Source organism: Haliotis asinina, chromosome 7, assembly GCF_037392515.1.
Source record: "Haliotis asinina isolate JCU_RB_2024 chromosome 7, JCU_Hal_asi_v2, whole genome shotgun sequence".
Lineage (NCBI taxonomy): Eukaryota > Metazoa > Mollusca > Gastropoda > Lepetellida > Haliotidae > Haliotis > Haliotis asinina.
This window is the reverse complement of record NC_090286.1, coordinates 50,001,186-50,016,626: the sequence shown is the minus strand read 5'-3', so window position 1 is coordinate 50,016,626 and position 15,441 is coordinate 50,001,186. Positions and strand designations below refer to the sequence as shown.

The 15,441-nt window shown below is 40.5% G+C and overlaps 1 protein-coding gene across 1 annotated transcript; it reads right to left on the bottom strand.

Annotated features, from left to right (window-relative positions):
- Positions 1–7,252: 7,252 nt before the first annotated feature.
- Positions 7,253–15,238, bottom strand: LOC137290538 (squalene monooxygenase-like). Its single transcript, XM_067821563.1, has 8 exons — positions 14,708–15,238; positions 12,702–12,927; positions 11,462–11,642; positions 10,980–11,076; positions 10,274–10,559; positions 9,258–9,593; positions 8,756–8,843; positions 7,253–8,001 (listed from the first exon to the last, which is right to left on the bottom strand). Exons 1-8 carry the CDS (start codon positions 14,837–14,839, stop codon positions 7,812–7,814), a joined length of 1,536 nt encoding a protein of 511 aa, XP_067677664.1. The 5' UTR covers positions 14,840–15,238; the 3' UTR covers positions 7,253–7,811.
- Between the last annotated feature and the right edge of the window lie 203 nt (positions 15,239–15,441).

Below are 15,441 nucleotides of genomic sequence, written 5' to 3'. Positions count from 1 at the left end.
GTGAACCATATATATAAATATATATAAATATATATATATATATATATTAAAATGTATAAAATATATGTATAAAATGTAATATAAATGTAATTTTGCGAGCATAATAAAATGTATAAAATATATGTATAAAATGTAATATAAATGTAATTTTGCGAGCATACCACTAGCTAATGCATATGAGAAAAAGAATTATATATCCATACGGATAAAACATTTCCAAAGGAATGGAATAAATTGTCACATTTCCCTTAATTTCTCTTCAGCATCTGTTTGGTTTCTTCATTTGCACGATGTCAGTCTGGTAAATCCAATATCCCCTACTGTTTTTATTGGTATATAAACGTGATATTGTGATTTATATATGTACACTCAGCTGAGGTTATAGTTGATTTTTCCAATGAGTATGGAAAGTGTTTTGTTAATTTTCCCGAATATCACGTGTATTTAAACTGGATGCGTTTGTGTTGTTGTTTTGGGTTTTTCAGATGCAGATATGTTTGATTAGGAGGTTCTAAAAGCTACTGTAACATGCTGTTGCTATAGTCTATATTAGATGAGGAAGTGAGTGAATGTTGGTTGAGACCGCAGTCAACAATAGTCAGTGTTTATTATTATGTCAATACACAGCTCTGGACCATGTACACCAGTCACTGAACCTATGAGCAACGAACCCGGCCAGCCAGGTCAAGGAGCAAGACCACCGGATCACCAATTCAGATGGGTTTGTGCCAGCATAAACAAATGGGGAAATAGTTGCACCTGTAATGCTATAGCACTTAATATAAAACACCCATGCTTGATTATATCTAGTCTCAGATATTCGGCGATGATGGCAAAATAGAGGCGAAACTCGCTGCGAAAAACGACTGCGACACCAAGTGTTCGCGGAAACAGTAATGGTAAAATATGTTAAAGGATACACTGCTTTGGATTAACAGAGTTAAACAAAATAAATATCTAAACCTGTCGCCGTTTAACATAAATGCTAGTAATATTTAAATAAACATTTAAACAATTAGCTTAAAAGTAAATTCCTCTCAGACGTATGTTTTATAAATCAAATGTCTTGACTGTACATTCTGATACACACATCCGCTGCATATGCATTAGTACACACCAGGCCGTAGTGAACTTATCTTAGTAAGGGGTACACGACCCACGTTAAAGAGCCTTATATTAATACTTGCGCCCATCTGTCCCCTGGGTTACCTACGGCCCTGTACACACGGGTGATAGGGCGGGCCGTCGAGTTCACTGCATGTCATCGTATACCATACAGTTGCCTAGATCGATGTTCATACTGTTCATTGCTGGATTGTCTGGTCCAGACTCAATTATGTACAGAGTGCCATCAAATACGTGGAATATTGCGGGGTGTGGAGTTAAATAAACAAATAAGCAAACCAACACTGGCGTACCCTATATTCAAATGGACTCGTGAAGATCCTAGTTAGAATTGGTCTTGATCTACCAATGCTTGTCGTTAAAACGGGCAACAAGGATCGTGCTGTCAGACTCGGTGATGCGGGTGATGCATTTCACGGAGTAGACTGATGTTTGTGACGTCTATAGGATCAAAACTCGAGGGCCGGGATTCTGTTGATAGCAAACACACAAAAGCAGTTCGACTGACATTTTACAAAAAATACTTGCAAACTGCTCCTTTTTCCTGCAAGGTATGTCCAGTTAAGCAGAGACACACGGTAGCCTGTACTAAGCCATGAACTGTAGTATATGTGTAGTATAAATAACATGCAGGACTGAGCCTCCGAGGTCATCCATAACGATACGCAGGCGTACACATGGCCCGTTAAACACCACAGGCATATTGCCAGAATGAGAGTATGGAGGTCTGACGGATGCTGCTTCTCTTGTTCTTTGTTGTCGGTTTCCATTATGAGAGAAATTTACCAGTCACACCCTGAAGTATGTAATAAGCATATATAACACATCGCCGTTGTGTAGACAGAGCTTCCTGCATGAAGTCCTGTCGGTATTCAAAGTAGCATACATTTGGAAAGGGATACGAGATGCTTCCTGTGTGTTTTACAAGATAACGTGGAGTTACGATCAAGAATACTGAAGCGAAACTCCGTCAATATCGGACCCTTTCAGAAACGAAACTTCATGTTATATATATATGACACACAATGAAAACGCAAAACCCATTTCATACTAGGAGAAAAATGACAAACCATATCATTTGCAAACATGTTTTAATACAGTCATGTAAAGAATTTCATTGTCTTTCCTTTGCATGTTAAGACGATGATGTGTTGCACGCTGTCAAGTTTAACACGCAGGCCCTCTTATCAAATTCAGTAGCGAGTGTGACCTCCTTAAGATAGCAAGCAAGCACGGAGTCGTCGTGGCATGGACTGGCACAAACGTCGAACAGATGCTTGAGGAATGTTCTGCCACTCCTGCTGTAGAGCAAGGGCCAATTCTGCGACGTTGTTAGGTTGACGTTGACGTTGACGTTGACGTTGATGGACACGGCGTCGAAGTTCATCCCACAAATGTTCAATGGGGTTTAAATCTGGTGAAACAGCTGGCCAGGGAAGAACTGGTATCTGTGCTTGCTGGAGTAAGTCTCTGGTAAGACGTGCATTGTGGAGACGGGCATTATCATGCTGGAATGTGAAGGGCAGTTGCTGATGTCCATAGTTGTTCAGAAGCGGTTGAAGAACAGGCCTCAAAATCTGGTCGACATAACGCTGTGCTGTCAACAAAGCGATTTCTCTCAATAACGCATCCATCTTGATAACTTTCGTGTTGCCGTCTGTATACATGTTGACGTCCGTCGGCAACGGATAGACAGAACCTTGACTCATCAGAGTAGACACAATGGTTGAAGAATCTGGGTGGCATAAGGCGATGTTGTTGAGCAAACATGGCAGCCCGATGACGTGGTGTCATGCTGTTTCCACGGTATGGCCTACGACATCTCATACCCACAGTTCACAGACGTCTTATCACCGTCATAGCGCTGACTCGCCGTCCGTTACGTCCTACTGTGGTGAGAATTGTGTTTGCTGCTGTCTGAAAGCGGTTCCGTTGATGTGCTCGTCGGATGTGCTCGGTCTTGACGTGGTGTCGTAACCGGAAGTCGGCCTGGTCGTGGACGGTCACGAACACTTCCTGTTTGCTGATGACGTTGCTGGAGTCTGTGGCCAAAGAGGCGGGCAACGTCGCTCCGGGATGTTTCGGCCAACAGCATCCGAATGGCTTGATTCCTCTGTGGTTCGTTGAGCCGTGGCATTTTGTGACTGGTAGTGAAACAATCGAATCATGATGCCTTTTATGCGTCCAAAATCCCACTTTGCTCGTGCATGTCACGGTAACCATGCACCCATAAGATCCAAGAAAACTGCCAGAGTTTTGTCGAATTATCCCTTTGCCATGAACATTAAATGGGTTCGAACCCATGCTTGCCATAAAAGGCGACTATGCTTGTCGTAAGAGGCGACTAACGGGATCGGGTGGTCAGGCTTCCTGACTTGGTTGGGACATTTCATAGATGCTCACGTTGTTGATCACTGGATTGCCTCGACAGACCGCCGCCATATAGCTAGAACATTTCTGAGTGCGGCGTAAAACTAAACTCACTCACTCATATAAAATGAAAACGATATTGGTTTTTGCGTATGAACTTTGTCAAGTTTTCAGTAAAAGCGGAAAATTTTATAGATTCAGTTGTTGCAGCATTCGTTTTTCAACGCCGTTACATCCGCAGTTCGAAATGGATTGTATTCTTTTCCATCATAACCTGTAGCATTCAATCCACTTTTTTATATCATCTGTATTTATACTCAAACACATGCATGCACGTCGATGCATACAGAGAAGCTCTGAAAATGATGTTGACTTTTAGTGATGCAACGAGACTGTAAGTTTATGTCCAGGATCCACTTGAACAGTCATAGCGCTACGAAAATAGTAAGCCGATGCTAAACTGTGGGAGTTACAATCACCTTTGCGCTAATCTTTGTGCAGGTGGGCCCAGGCACGTCTGCGTAAATGGGAGATTTCGATTTAACACTGGTTTAACTCGAGATTCGAACCCGCGATTTCATCTTTTGGCAGTACCAAGGGACTAAACGCTGCACACAAACGTGCGCCTCAGACGACCGTACCATACATTCATCTCACTACGTAAATGAGGTGTATAACCAGGGCAACAGTACTGCAATGCTGAAGGTGCTGCCACTTGCCATTTCCTTTGTTTTTAGGCAGTTCGACCATAATTATTTTCAAAACTTTTAATTGCAGTACAAGTGACTTCACTTTAGTTTTGTTAAAATTCTCACCTTACGTTCATAGAACAAACGCCAGGGATGTTGTGGTAAATAAACAAACCCTGATAAAATTCAGCTGTTTCTTTGAATTTCTACGGAGGAATTAATCATGACAAATAATCATTTCCCATCGTACAATTACATTTTTACCTGTCTCCTCCACAGCAAAACGTGCGGCAATGTTTCATGAACCTACGCGCGCATTTTCCTAGTAATGTGTTTATGTCGTATACTATTATTGCGCAAGTGTCCAGGATATAAAAGATATAAATAATTTCATTTCTTTGAAAGGATTTTCACACTGAAGCATGTCATAACCACCACGATTTAATAAAATATATTTCCTGTTGAGGCTATGACAACTTTCTGTAATTATGCATATGCCAAGGCTAACGTCTGCACAATAATTGGGCCACTGGGATGATCCGTAGGGGAATGTCTCAACGACAAGTGGCTGCACATTTCCACTGCCACCGGAACACCATTTCTGCACTGGTGAGACGCTATCAGAACGTTATTGATCAGCCACGTTCTGGACGTCCACGTGTAACAACGCCAAGACAGATGGATAAGCGTGACCCATCTTCGCCACAGGTTTCAGACTGCAATGACACCCCGACCAGCATAGGACTTCGCCGTATTCACCATAACACAGTTCGAAAATGTTTACGGGATTAGACCACGACGTCCCGCCATACGACCTATACTGACACAACGTCATCGACAAGCTCGCCGGATGTGGTGCCCATGTTTTGGTGTGAAAAAATGTAGTTTCTACAGATGAGTCCAGGTTTAATATTTCCCATAGTGGCGGGCGTCAACGTGCCTATTAGACCCGTGGGAGAACGTTATGCACAGGCCTGTGTCTTTAAGAGGAATCGCTTTGGTGGTGGTTCCATGATGATTTGGGATAGAATAACAGCACGCCAAAGATATCCCAAGGTGATTCTTCGGGCCAACTTAACTGGTGTGGGATACAGGGATCGGATTCTTCGACCTGTGGCATTTCCTTTTCTGCAACGTCATGGCCCAGTGTTAACATTTCAACAGGACAATGCCCGCCCTCATACGGTAAGTGTTGCTATAGATTTCTTGCAACACCATAACGCTGACTTACTGCATTGGCCTGCAAATTCACCAGATCTCTCCCCGAAAGAGCATGTTTGGGACGAGATGGATCGATGTCTACGCCGTCTTGAAATAAGATAAAGTCACTGACCTTGCAACAGAACTTGAGAGAATCTGGCATGACATCCCACGAGCCTTTGATAGGCTTTATGCGTCATCGATGCACTGCTTTTCTCAATGCCGATGGTGGACATATCCGTCATTGAGCTTGTGACATTGTCATTTGACCCCTATCCCGCTTGTGGACTCGTGACGTCATTGTGATTGCATTTTCAGTTTCTGCCGACTTGTGGTCTCATGTTCCCTCCATTAAGGTTTGTATGTACCTTTGACATTGTTATTGTACCTATCAACTGGGATAATATACTAAGTCAAAATAGAAACTTCATAAAAAATGTAATTTTCAAAAATAATGAATAATTTGTCTCTGATGATACATCTATGTATCCGAAATGGGATCCCTATCTTTCGACTAAACGTTAGCTAAACCCACTCAAACCCATCCATTCGTCTTGCAAATAACGTTGCTGTCAAATCAGGTTTTGCACATGCAGTCGATCACGTGATCTTCGCATCCAAGTTTTCTTCATTTGCACGTGTTTGCTTTGGCCTGAAGAATTGAAAATGGGATGCTGCCGTCGTACTGTTTATGACTTGCGAGGTCGTCTACAACAAACCGGCATCACCTCTGATCTCCCAAGGTCGATGCTGGGCTGAGATGTTTAGAGGTCAACTGTCCTCACAGACCATTCTAAATTGTTTGTAGGCTGCCAATCTCCATTCTCCAGGGTACAGAGAGACTAGAATCAGGTCGTCTTTAGCGATGAATCCAGGTTTACACTCAGATTCGCGGACGGCAGGCATAGAGTCTGGAGACAACGTCGTGAATGGTATGCCCAATGTTGTGTACAGGAAGTCGACAGATTTGGGGGCGCAATTTGCATGGTGTTGGGTGCTTTCTGTGGGAACAACCGTTCTTGACTTCTGGTCATCCGTTGAAACCTCACAGCTGCTGCTTACTGCGACCAGGTGCTCACCCCTAAACTTGTTCCTTTCATGGCGGCTCATGGCCCAGGTCTACAGTTCCGGCATGATAATACAAAATTTCCTTCAAAAGGCTGGAATCAACATCATGGACTGGCCATCAAGGTCCCTTGACCTTAATCCAATAGAGCACGTTTGGGATGCACTTGGGAGATGGCTTCATGGTCCTAGGAACCAACCTCAGAATTTGTAGGAACTTGGCACTGATTTGCAAGAGCAATGGCGCAGAATCCCCAACCATGTGTTCACAAGCATCGGGCAGTCGATGAGTAGATGGTGTTTGGCAGTGGTGAATGCACGGGGCAGCCATACACAATAGTGAACTGAGAAATTTTGAACTTTTATTCTTGTGACTTGACATTCTGTATACCCATATTTTGTAACGGCGGTGTAGCCTAATGGCACTGATTGTGGCACTGTCAGTGTATCGAGTACACATCACAGATCTCAGCAATGAAATACAGCAATGAACAATCCAACAATCATACCATCTCTTGTTCTTTTATAGTGCCCTGAAGAAAGAATTTGAAGTTTCTTTTTGGACTCTGTATATCTTGACAATGCACAGTTTCTTTATGTGGCTAGTATATAAAGATTTAAGCTTAGTGAACTGCGTGGTTTGGGAATAATATGTTGAAGGAAATTTGCAACTGAATGTAAGACATACAAAGACATTATTCTGTTTTGGACAACAGTCCCATAAAGCGTAACTAATAACTTCTCATAGGTACAACTCAACTGTGTAACAGAATGTTGATCCAAAAGAGGACAAAAAAAAGATGAAATGTAAGGCGACATTTTTATTTTGACAGCATTCTCGTACATATTGGTCATATAAAAATTTACACAATCTCTCTCTCACACACACAAACCCACACACATGCTCACACACACACGCAAACACAGCACTTATATAAACTGTTATTAACATTCATAAATTATGTAAAACATCAAAACACCAACATCATTATGCACCATACAACATTTCTGTGAAACATTCTCACACAATATCACCCTGCAATATACATAAATTATTTAAAGCAATATTTTAAACCAACATGTCACAGTCACATGTAATGATAATCATACATTAATTTAAATACATTAAAGATTAAAATCCCATTGACTAGACGAATTTATAATATGCTTTTGGATTCAAAAGTACCTGGTATATAGACTGATGACCAGACTGTCATCCAAAACAACAATATACCACTGAAAATTTCAAAAATCATGAAAAGGTACCATTGACATTTGTCCCTAGCATAATCGCTATAACATACATTTCATTTTCTGATGGTAGAGTTTCATGTAATCAACTTCACACATTTACACAGTCGTTCAAAACAGACACTTCATTTCCCTGTATATTAAAGGGAAGATAACTCCACATGCCTTGTAAAATATCATGGCTGATCTGAAAACAACTTTGTGCACTGCCCACCATGGTTCAGTCTTAAACACAACAAATATGGCAAATAGTGCCACAGCAAAGAAATGTCCAATCAGCAGGAATGGATTTGGAGTGAGCCTGAAAAAGGACAAGGCGATATTAAAGGACTAGTAAATACTTTGATTTATCACTTGTAACATTAAGTACAGACATTTGAACTGCATTTTATCAGACCGAATAATAAAGCAACTCCTCAGGTCACAGATCTGAGTGTAATACTGGATGTTGGCCACCTTATTCTTTGCAATGAAGAAGGAAAGGTTTTCTTTGACTATAGCTTAGTCTCTGAACATATTTGTGATTATAACAAATAAACCCATATAAATTGAATAGGAGCACAAGGAAGACCAGAGATTCAGACCTGGGGAAATCTAGACTTGCATCACTTAGGGCTTTAGAATTGCAGAGAGGGCTAGGCTGCTGGGAAAATACGGTGGTTCAGGGACTGTGAGACACACTACGGTTTCTCTGCTCACTTCGCAAATCATGTTTTGGGTCTTTCCTGTCTCATCTGGTAAGTGTCACTTCACCCCATCTTTCTCCATGGTCAAAATCCCCTCAATAATATGATCTTGAAATATTTGTGTGTTGCTGAACACCATACTCACAATATTCAAGTTATGACAGAGAGTAAATAGTCATGTCCAGACCAGACAATCCAGTGATTGACACCAGGAGTACTGATGTCATGAAACTGGGACACAATAACATGCTTCAACCAATTCAGTGAATATGACCACTTACAACAAGCATGTATTACTGAAGACAAATTCCAATACTGTCCCCCATTAAGTGATACTGGAATGTATTGGTCAGAGGTTGATCTACTTACACTGACAGCAGTCCTACAGGACCGTCCACACACTGTCCTCCCATTTTGAAATACTTAAAGCATGCTCTTTTCAGACTCTGGAGATGTGCTGGAACATGACATATAAATTGTGCTAAACAGAATCACACGCAACAAAATATACAAAATCAGAAAAAATGCATGTGAACTGGAATGTAGAGAAGAAGTAGAACAAGTAAATTCCATTAGCAAGCAACTAAATATTCTTATTTCAGGCCAAGTGCTTTTGGTAGTAGAATAGAGAGAGAGAGTGTGTGTGAGTGAGTGAATTTTGTATTAAACCACATTTACGATATTCCAGCAATATCATGTCGGGGACACCAGAGTGGGCTTCACACATGTGGGGAATAGAACCGGGATCGACAACCAAACACTTTATACATTTGGCTACCCTATCATCCATGTTGTAGAATAGGTAACGTATAAAAATGACAATCTTCTGTACTGTAATAACATTTCAGGCAAATAAGGAAAGATAACTTACTGTCTTTAGCAGCAAAAAGTTCATACAGAGCTTGTGCAAGAACATTGACAACAAAGGAATGATTTCCCTTTCTCTTCAAATGAAACAGCCTTGTGGCCTTGATAACAGCTTCATAGTCAGTGAGAGATGGTAGTGACTTCATTAGGTCCCTCCATATGATGGCATCACTCAACGCAACACTCATGCCCCCTCCAGTCAGAGGGTGGCGCATGTTGAGGGCGTCGCCCAGCACAAACACGCCAGGCCTTTCCATCGGCGCTGGAGGAAGGTAACTGTTGGGCATGCTTTTCACTTGACCATTTACTACACTGTCTTCAAAGGGGCCCTGCAGGTGCTCTAGAAAATGGAAGTCATTTAATCAACTATATAAGTGATACTATTTTATCTATCTGATGTGGAGTTGGGACCTAAATTTATTTCAGTGGTCCAGAAAGCTGACCGTTTTGATGTCAAGAAAAGAACACTTAAGACTGAAGACAATGTTTAATTATGACAGCTCCCTACTTTGATGTTCTTAACAGATAAATTGAAAGAGTATATCTTCATGATAAATACTAGTATCCTGCAATAGTGATGTTGTCAATATGCCATAATATTTAAATTATGCACAATACAAGGAAGTGTTCATGACTGACCCTCTGACAAATCAAGCAGATTTGACCTTGGTATGGTGGAAGTCTACAATCTACTGGACCCAGTGTCCAACTGCATATTTCACAATGACTTTCACTGAGGTTGTCATGTGTGACACGTCACACACTTGTTTGCTGTTTAAAATGCTAACTTTGAAAATTATAAGAAATGTTAAATCTGGAATGTGTGTTGAATTTTGTGTTGTCTGGCTACTTTGCAACACCATTTGTGAAAACTGAAGGAAAACAGTTTATCATTTCTAACCTCAATCATTGTCGATCAGTTTCTTTAAGCAATCATTTCAATGCAGCATTGATCTGCAATTTTGCATATTTCAGACAAAAATCCTCACCAACAGCATGACCATGTGAATAAAGAATTACCGGGTAACTGAGGTGCAATATGTTCCAGCATGTATTCCTTCAGGTTCTTCGGCATGCCTCCACGAATATCAACTAGCACTCGTGTGTGATTTGATGAGATCTGGTAAACCAATACTGGGCTCGGGTCCGCCAGAACGAGTTCTGCGTGGTTAGGTTTAGCCTGAGGACAGTCATTCATAACAGTCCCCACAAAGTGAGAATACACTTTGACAGTTTCAGTAACTAGTTGTTTGCGGAACTTGGAGAAGCACCCATCAACAACTATTGTCAGAGGTGCATAGATTTCCTGAAAATTAAACAAATATTGCAGAATGAATAAAGACATGTTTTACAGCATTTCTTAAACAATCAAATACAGGTTTTAAATGACAGATGAGTTTGCTTACAATTTCTCCAGTTGAATTATGTTTAGTATAACAAATCTGATGATAGTTATCCATACAGACACACAGAGTTCAGAACAAAACATGAATGTATATCAGGTTTTTCTACATTTATATAAATAAAAGCTCTTATTGCCTTCTGAGGAGACAAAAGTAGTGTTAAGCTAGCAACACCTCATTTCTCCAAGTATTTCTGAAGAGGAAGTTAAAACTGTCATGAGGGACAATACTGAGATGGCATGTTCCTGCCACAACCGAAGAACAGTTTATCCACTTGCCCACATGATCTAACATTCATAAACCAACATGTATTCAGAATATACCTCTGTTTTATCTGAGCCTTTTTTCTTGTACTCCACACCGACAACAAAGCCTTGGTCATCAATGAGCTTTGTTGCAGTTCCCTCTATATATGATACACTGAAAGACAAATCACACAATAAACATCTTACACTGCAACTGACTGTAGGCATGAGTAGAAAGATGTCTGCTTGCAAAAGTATTACCCATGTTTTTGGTTACCAGTAACTGCCAGAAGTTGGTAAACTGGTAAACAGGCCATTTACCAGTAAATGTAACTCTATTGGTCATATTTACCAGAATATTTAAGAGTTGTTTCCACGCCCCCTAAACTGATGGCCAGTTTATATATGTTTACAACAGGATATCACTGTCAAAATACATGTTCGTATAAAACCAGATATTTTCAGCCAAAAAGCAAGATAAATTTGTGATCTCCTCACTTTAATGAGGACCCTGGTGATTATGATGCAGAAAAAGTCATTAAATACGAAGGGACACATACTTTTTTTCACTCTGAGCCTTTCTCCTCAGCGCCATGACAAACCTCCCATGATGAAAGGCTCTTCCTGATATAATGGCATTATCCTCATTGCTTGGATATGGGATCTGAACTTTAGACTGGGTGTCAAGGTCATGAATGACATAGCCTTTCACTTCATGAGCATCAAATCCCTCAACGCAATCTACAAAAACAGTAATGAAGTAATTGCTAGCGATGCGACAACATGGCAATACGGTATTGTACATCAGGACGAGGTTCTCATTACATCGATTGTAACTGTAATCGTCAGACTGATGTAAAACATGTAAAGAATAACAGGAGCCCTTCAAGAACCAGATTAAGCAGAGACAGGAGTATATGATGACTTCCCTACATATAGCAGTAGCCAATGCCCCAAAGCTTATATGCTCCCCCTGTAACATCTCATCACTGCTGCCAGTTATTTTACAAAAATGATTCTGGGTTGCAATTGATGTGAGGTCCATTTAGTCACCATTTATAGCTGGGATTTTAACACAGGGAGACAGGTACTGAGCTGGGGTTACCAGTCATCATAACCGTTGACAACTGAAAATGCCAATAAATTTCTTTAATGAGAACAAGACGAAAAACTGAAGAGGACATGAGTACAACATTTACTGTATGTATGATTGTGTGCATGCATGAGTTCAAGGAATATGTGTGAGGAAGAGAATGTGTGTGTTTTTGTGTCTATGCTTTAGTTCTCCTTAATAATGATAACAATCATGCTCATCTTTAAACCCAGGATCAAGCACAACGCTGTTCTCTGATGTTACATCATTACCCTGATGGAAATGTACTTTCAAAGCCACTACTAAGTGCTTTGTGTCACCATATAAGTCCATACATCCGCTTCTCAGGAACCCATTTTAAACAGCTGGGTGAACTGAGCGCAATGTGGATGAAGTGCCTTACCCAGGGACAAAACACAGTATGAAACCAAGGTCACAAATATTTGGTGTCTCCACCAGGATTCGATCCCGGCACTTTGGTGTGAGAAGAAAGCATGCTAACCACTACACCAATGTGCTGTACAAATTCGTACCATTATTACTAAAATATTATACCAGAATCAGACTCCACACATTGCACCCACATGAAAATTCAAGCCTAATCTACTTCATCACCACACTGGAGGTATTTAAATTATAATCATGAATTTGCTCAGAAACTGCTTTCCTTGAGTTTGTTACTGTACAGTGAGATGCTGCTTACTTACCTCCTAACCCAAGTTTCTTGAGAGCTCCTAATCCCCCAGGTTGCAATAATTCTCCTACTATTCTGTCTGGTTCCTTCAGATCCCTTTCAATGACCGTGACTTTGCGTCCATCCCTAGCCAGTACTGTAGCCAGCACAGATCCCAAGACACCAGACCCAATAACAATGACCTCTTGGTCTTTTGGGATTGACTCAAATTCATGACTTGGTTTTCCAACCACAGACACCTGAAATGACACAAATTTACAAGAAAAATGCCAGTTCAATATCTTGGTCATACTGGTGATGCTGTCATATCTGGCATCACTGTCTAATACAGATTATTCCCACAAAATGATCAAATTTACTGTATTTGGGGGGAAAAGAAATCCCCATCCGACTGTCAATGCTTCATGCCCTGATCCACATCCATTAGATGTGATAAATTGACTCAGCCCTCTCACTAAAATATGATCCAGGTATGAGCTAGGATGAGAATGGAGAGCTACAAAATTTTGGTTTTCTCAAATGTGTGGATAAAATCTCTCCACTTTTACAACAGCTTGAAAATCACCACCTCAACTATAGCTGGTGTTGCCAAAAAAATAGGACCTCAGTTGATGTGAAAATATAAGTAATAAATGTAGGTGGCAAATCTAGTTATCAGAGTGCCACAAAACCCCCAGAGACCACTGAAAACATTCAAAGTAAACCATTAGAAAGGGTGTGTGCCTTTAACATGTACAACCTGTGAATTACAACCGACAAGTTCCTTGTGAATGGAAATGCAACTTGTCTAGTATGATCTGTTGGACTCAGTGTGTTATCAGTGTTCAGGGTCAGTGTTGAGCCAAGCAGTAAAATTCCTATCTCTGATGTATGTGTACCTGACATTTGTCATGCCGATCTCCACATGCAGTCACAGCAAAAGGTCACTAAACGTCACTGACAAGAATACAGTGTTTCAAATATACACAGTTAATTAGTCATGATGGCCAGTACAATATTTCAATTTTTTTAAACTTAGGTTTTCTCATTCATGGAATCTGTTAAGCTTGCGAATTTAAGAGTTTAGTTATCAAACTCTGAGTAAGAGTTCCTCCCATTCCCCAATCCTCCAAAATAATAAAATACAATTATAATAATCTAATATTATATATAACATAATATAAAATAATATACAATATAAATTGACAATGTAGTATGATAATATGAGAATCTATACTACTATCAATATTATAATACCCAGACATAGTAATGTTAAAAGAAAATATGAGGGAACAGGAGGAAGTCTTTCCCAACTTTCTAAATGTATGACATAATACATTTAATTTACTAAATAAATAATGAAAGGGTGAAATAAAAAATAAAAACTTGAATCTTCCTGGACATTTTCTCAGAATGAAACTGACAAGTTTACAAATCATTTGAGCTCCAACTGGAGCTCTCTCTGGTATCAGTGAGTGAGTGAGTTTGGTTTTATCCCTCTGTTTGCAACATCACAACGGGGGATACAAGAAATGAACCCAGGTTTTGGGTGTGACAAGCAAATGATTTACAACAAACCCCACCGCCCGTTGTCGGGTATGAGTGAGTGAGTGAGTTTGGTTTTATGCCGCTTTTAGCAATATTCCAGCGATATCACGGCAGGGGGACACCAGAAAATGGGCTTCACACATTGTACCCATGCGGGGAATCGAACCCAGGTCTTTGGCGTGATGAGCGAACGCTTTAACCACTAGGCTACTCCACCGGGTATGAGAGACATAGAGTCGTAGATTTATCTGCATGATCGTTGTGCAACTCATTTGATTCTTATACATAGGCCACGAGTTCCATGTATACGTCAATCTATGACAAAACTAAATTAAAACAAGCATGATACTGATAGTGATAATATGCAACGCCAGGTAACCTCACTCTCGCCCCCCACCCCTCCAAATGCCTAAACCATGAGCATGACTTACGCAAAAGTAAGCCTGTCAGTGATAATAACTTATTTATACGTCCTGTTATTGATCACCTTACCTTGGATCTTTTTCTGTAGAAGAACAAAGCTGACAATATAACCACCAGGAAGGTGACTGCGTACACTGACACTGAGGAGAGTCCAATATCGCGAGTGAAATCACTTCCAAATCTCAAGAGCTGGTTCAACATTGTTGGTCTATTTCTCTCAGCTGGTCAACAGTTATGTTTTCCTCTTATGACCACTTGACATTTATACACCTGCGAACAGGTTCATTCAAGGTACTCCAGCTGTCACTTCGTAACCAACAGTGCATCAGTTAAACTTCTATGAACAGCTTCAGACCTAAGCACCTGTCCAGGTATCACCAGCTGATCACATCAATATGTCGATGACAGTTTTTGAAACTAGGCACGTTCCAAACAATGATAAATTCTCTCTGAAAGGTGTTACGTGTATGCCTGACAGAAAACGACGGACAGACAGAAAATCTGAGTGAACGTTCGATTTATTAAGAAGATGTTGGCCTAAGCAATATCACGCCATTCAGTTGGTATGAGTACCCAACATAGTGCGAGGTGTCTTCTGACAGAAATGGACCAATGACAGACAAGAAATGTCGAGAGCCCCATTGTTTCAACATGCAAGATAAAATCCTCTGTTTTTCTTTAGGACTCATTCTGAAATTTGGAGAAAGGTTTGATTATTTTCTTGCCTAAAAGACTATTCTACAAATTTCGGTAATGTGTACTTATTTATATCATCCAATCGCGCATCTGATAGGAAGCCTGCC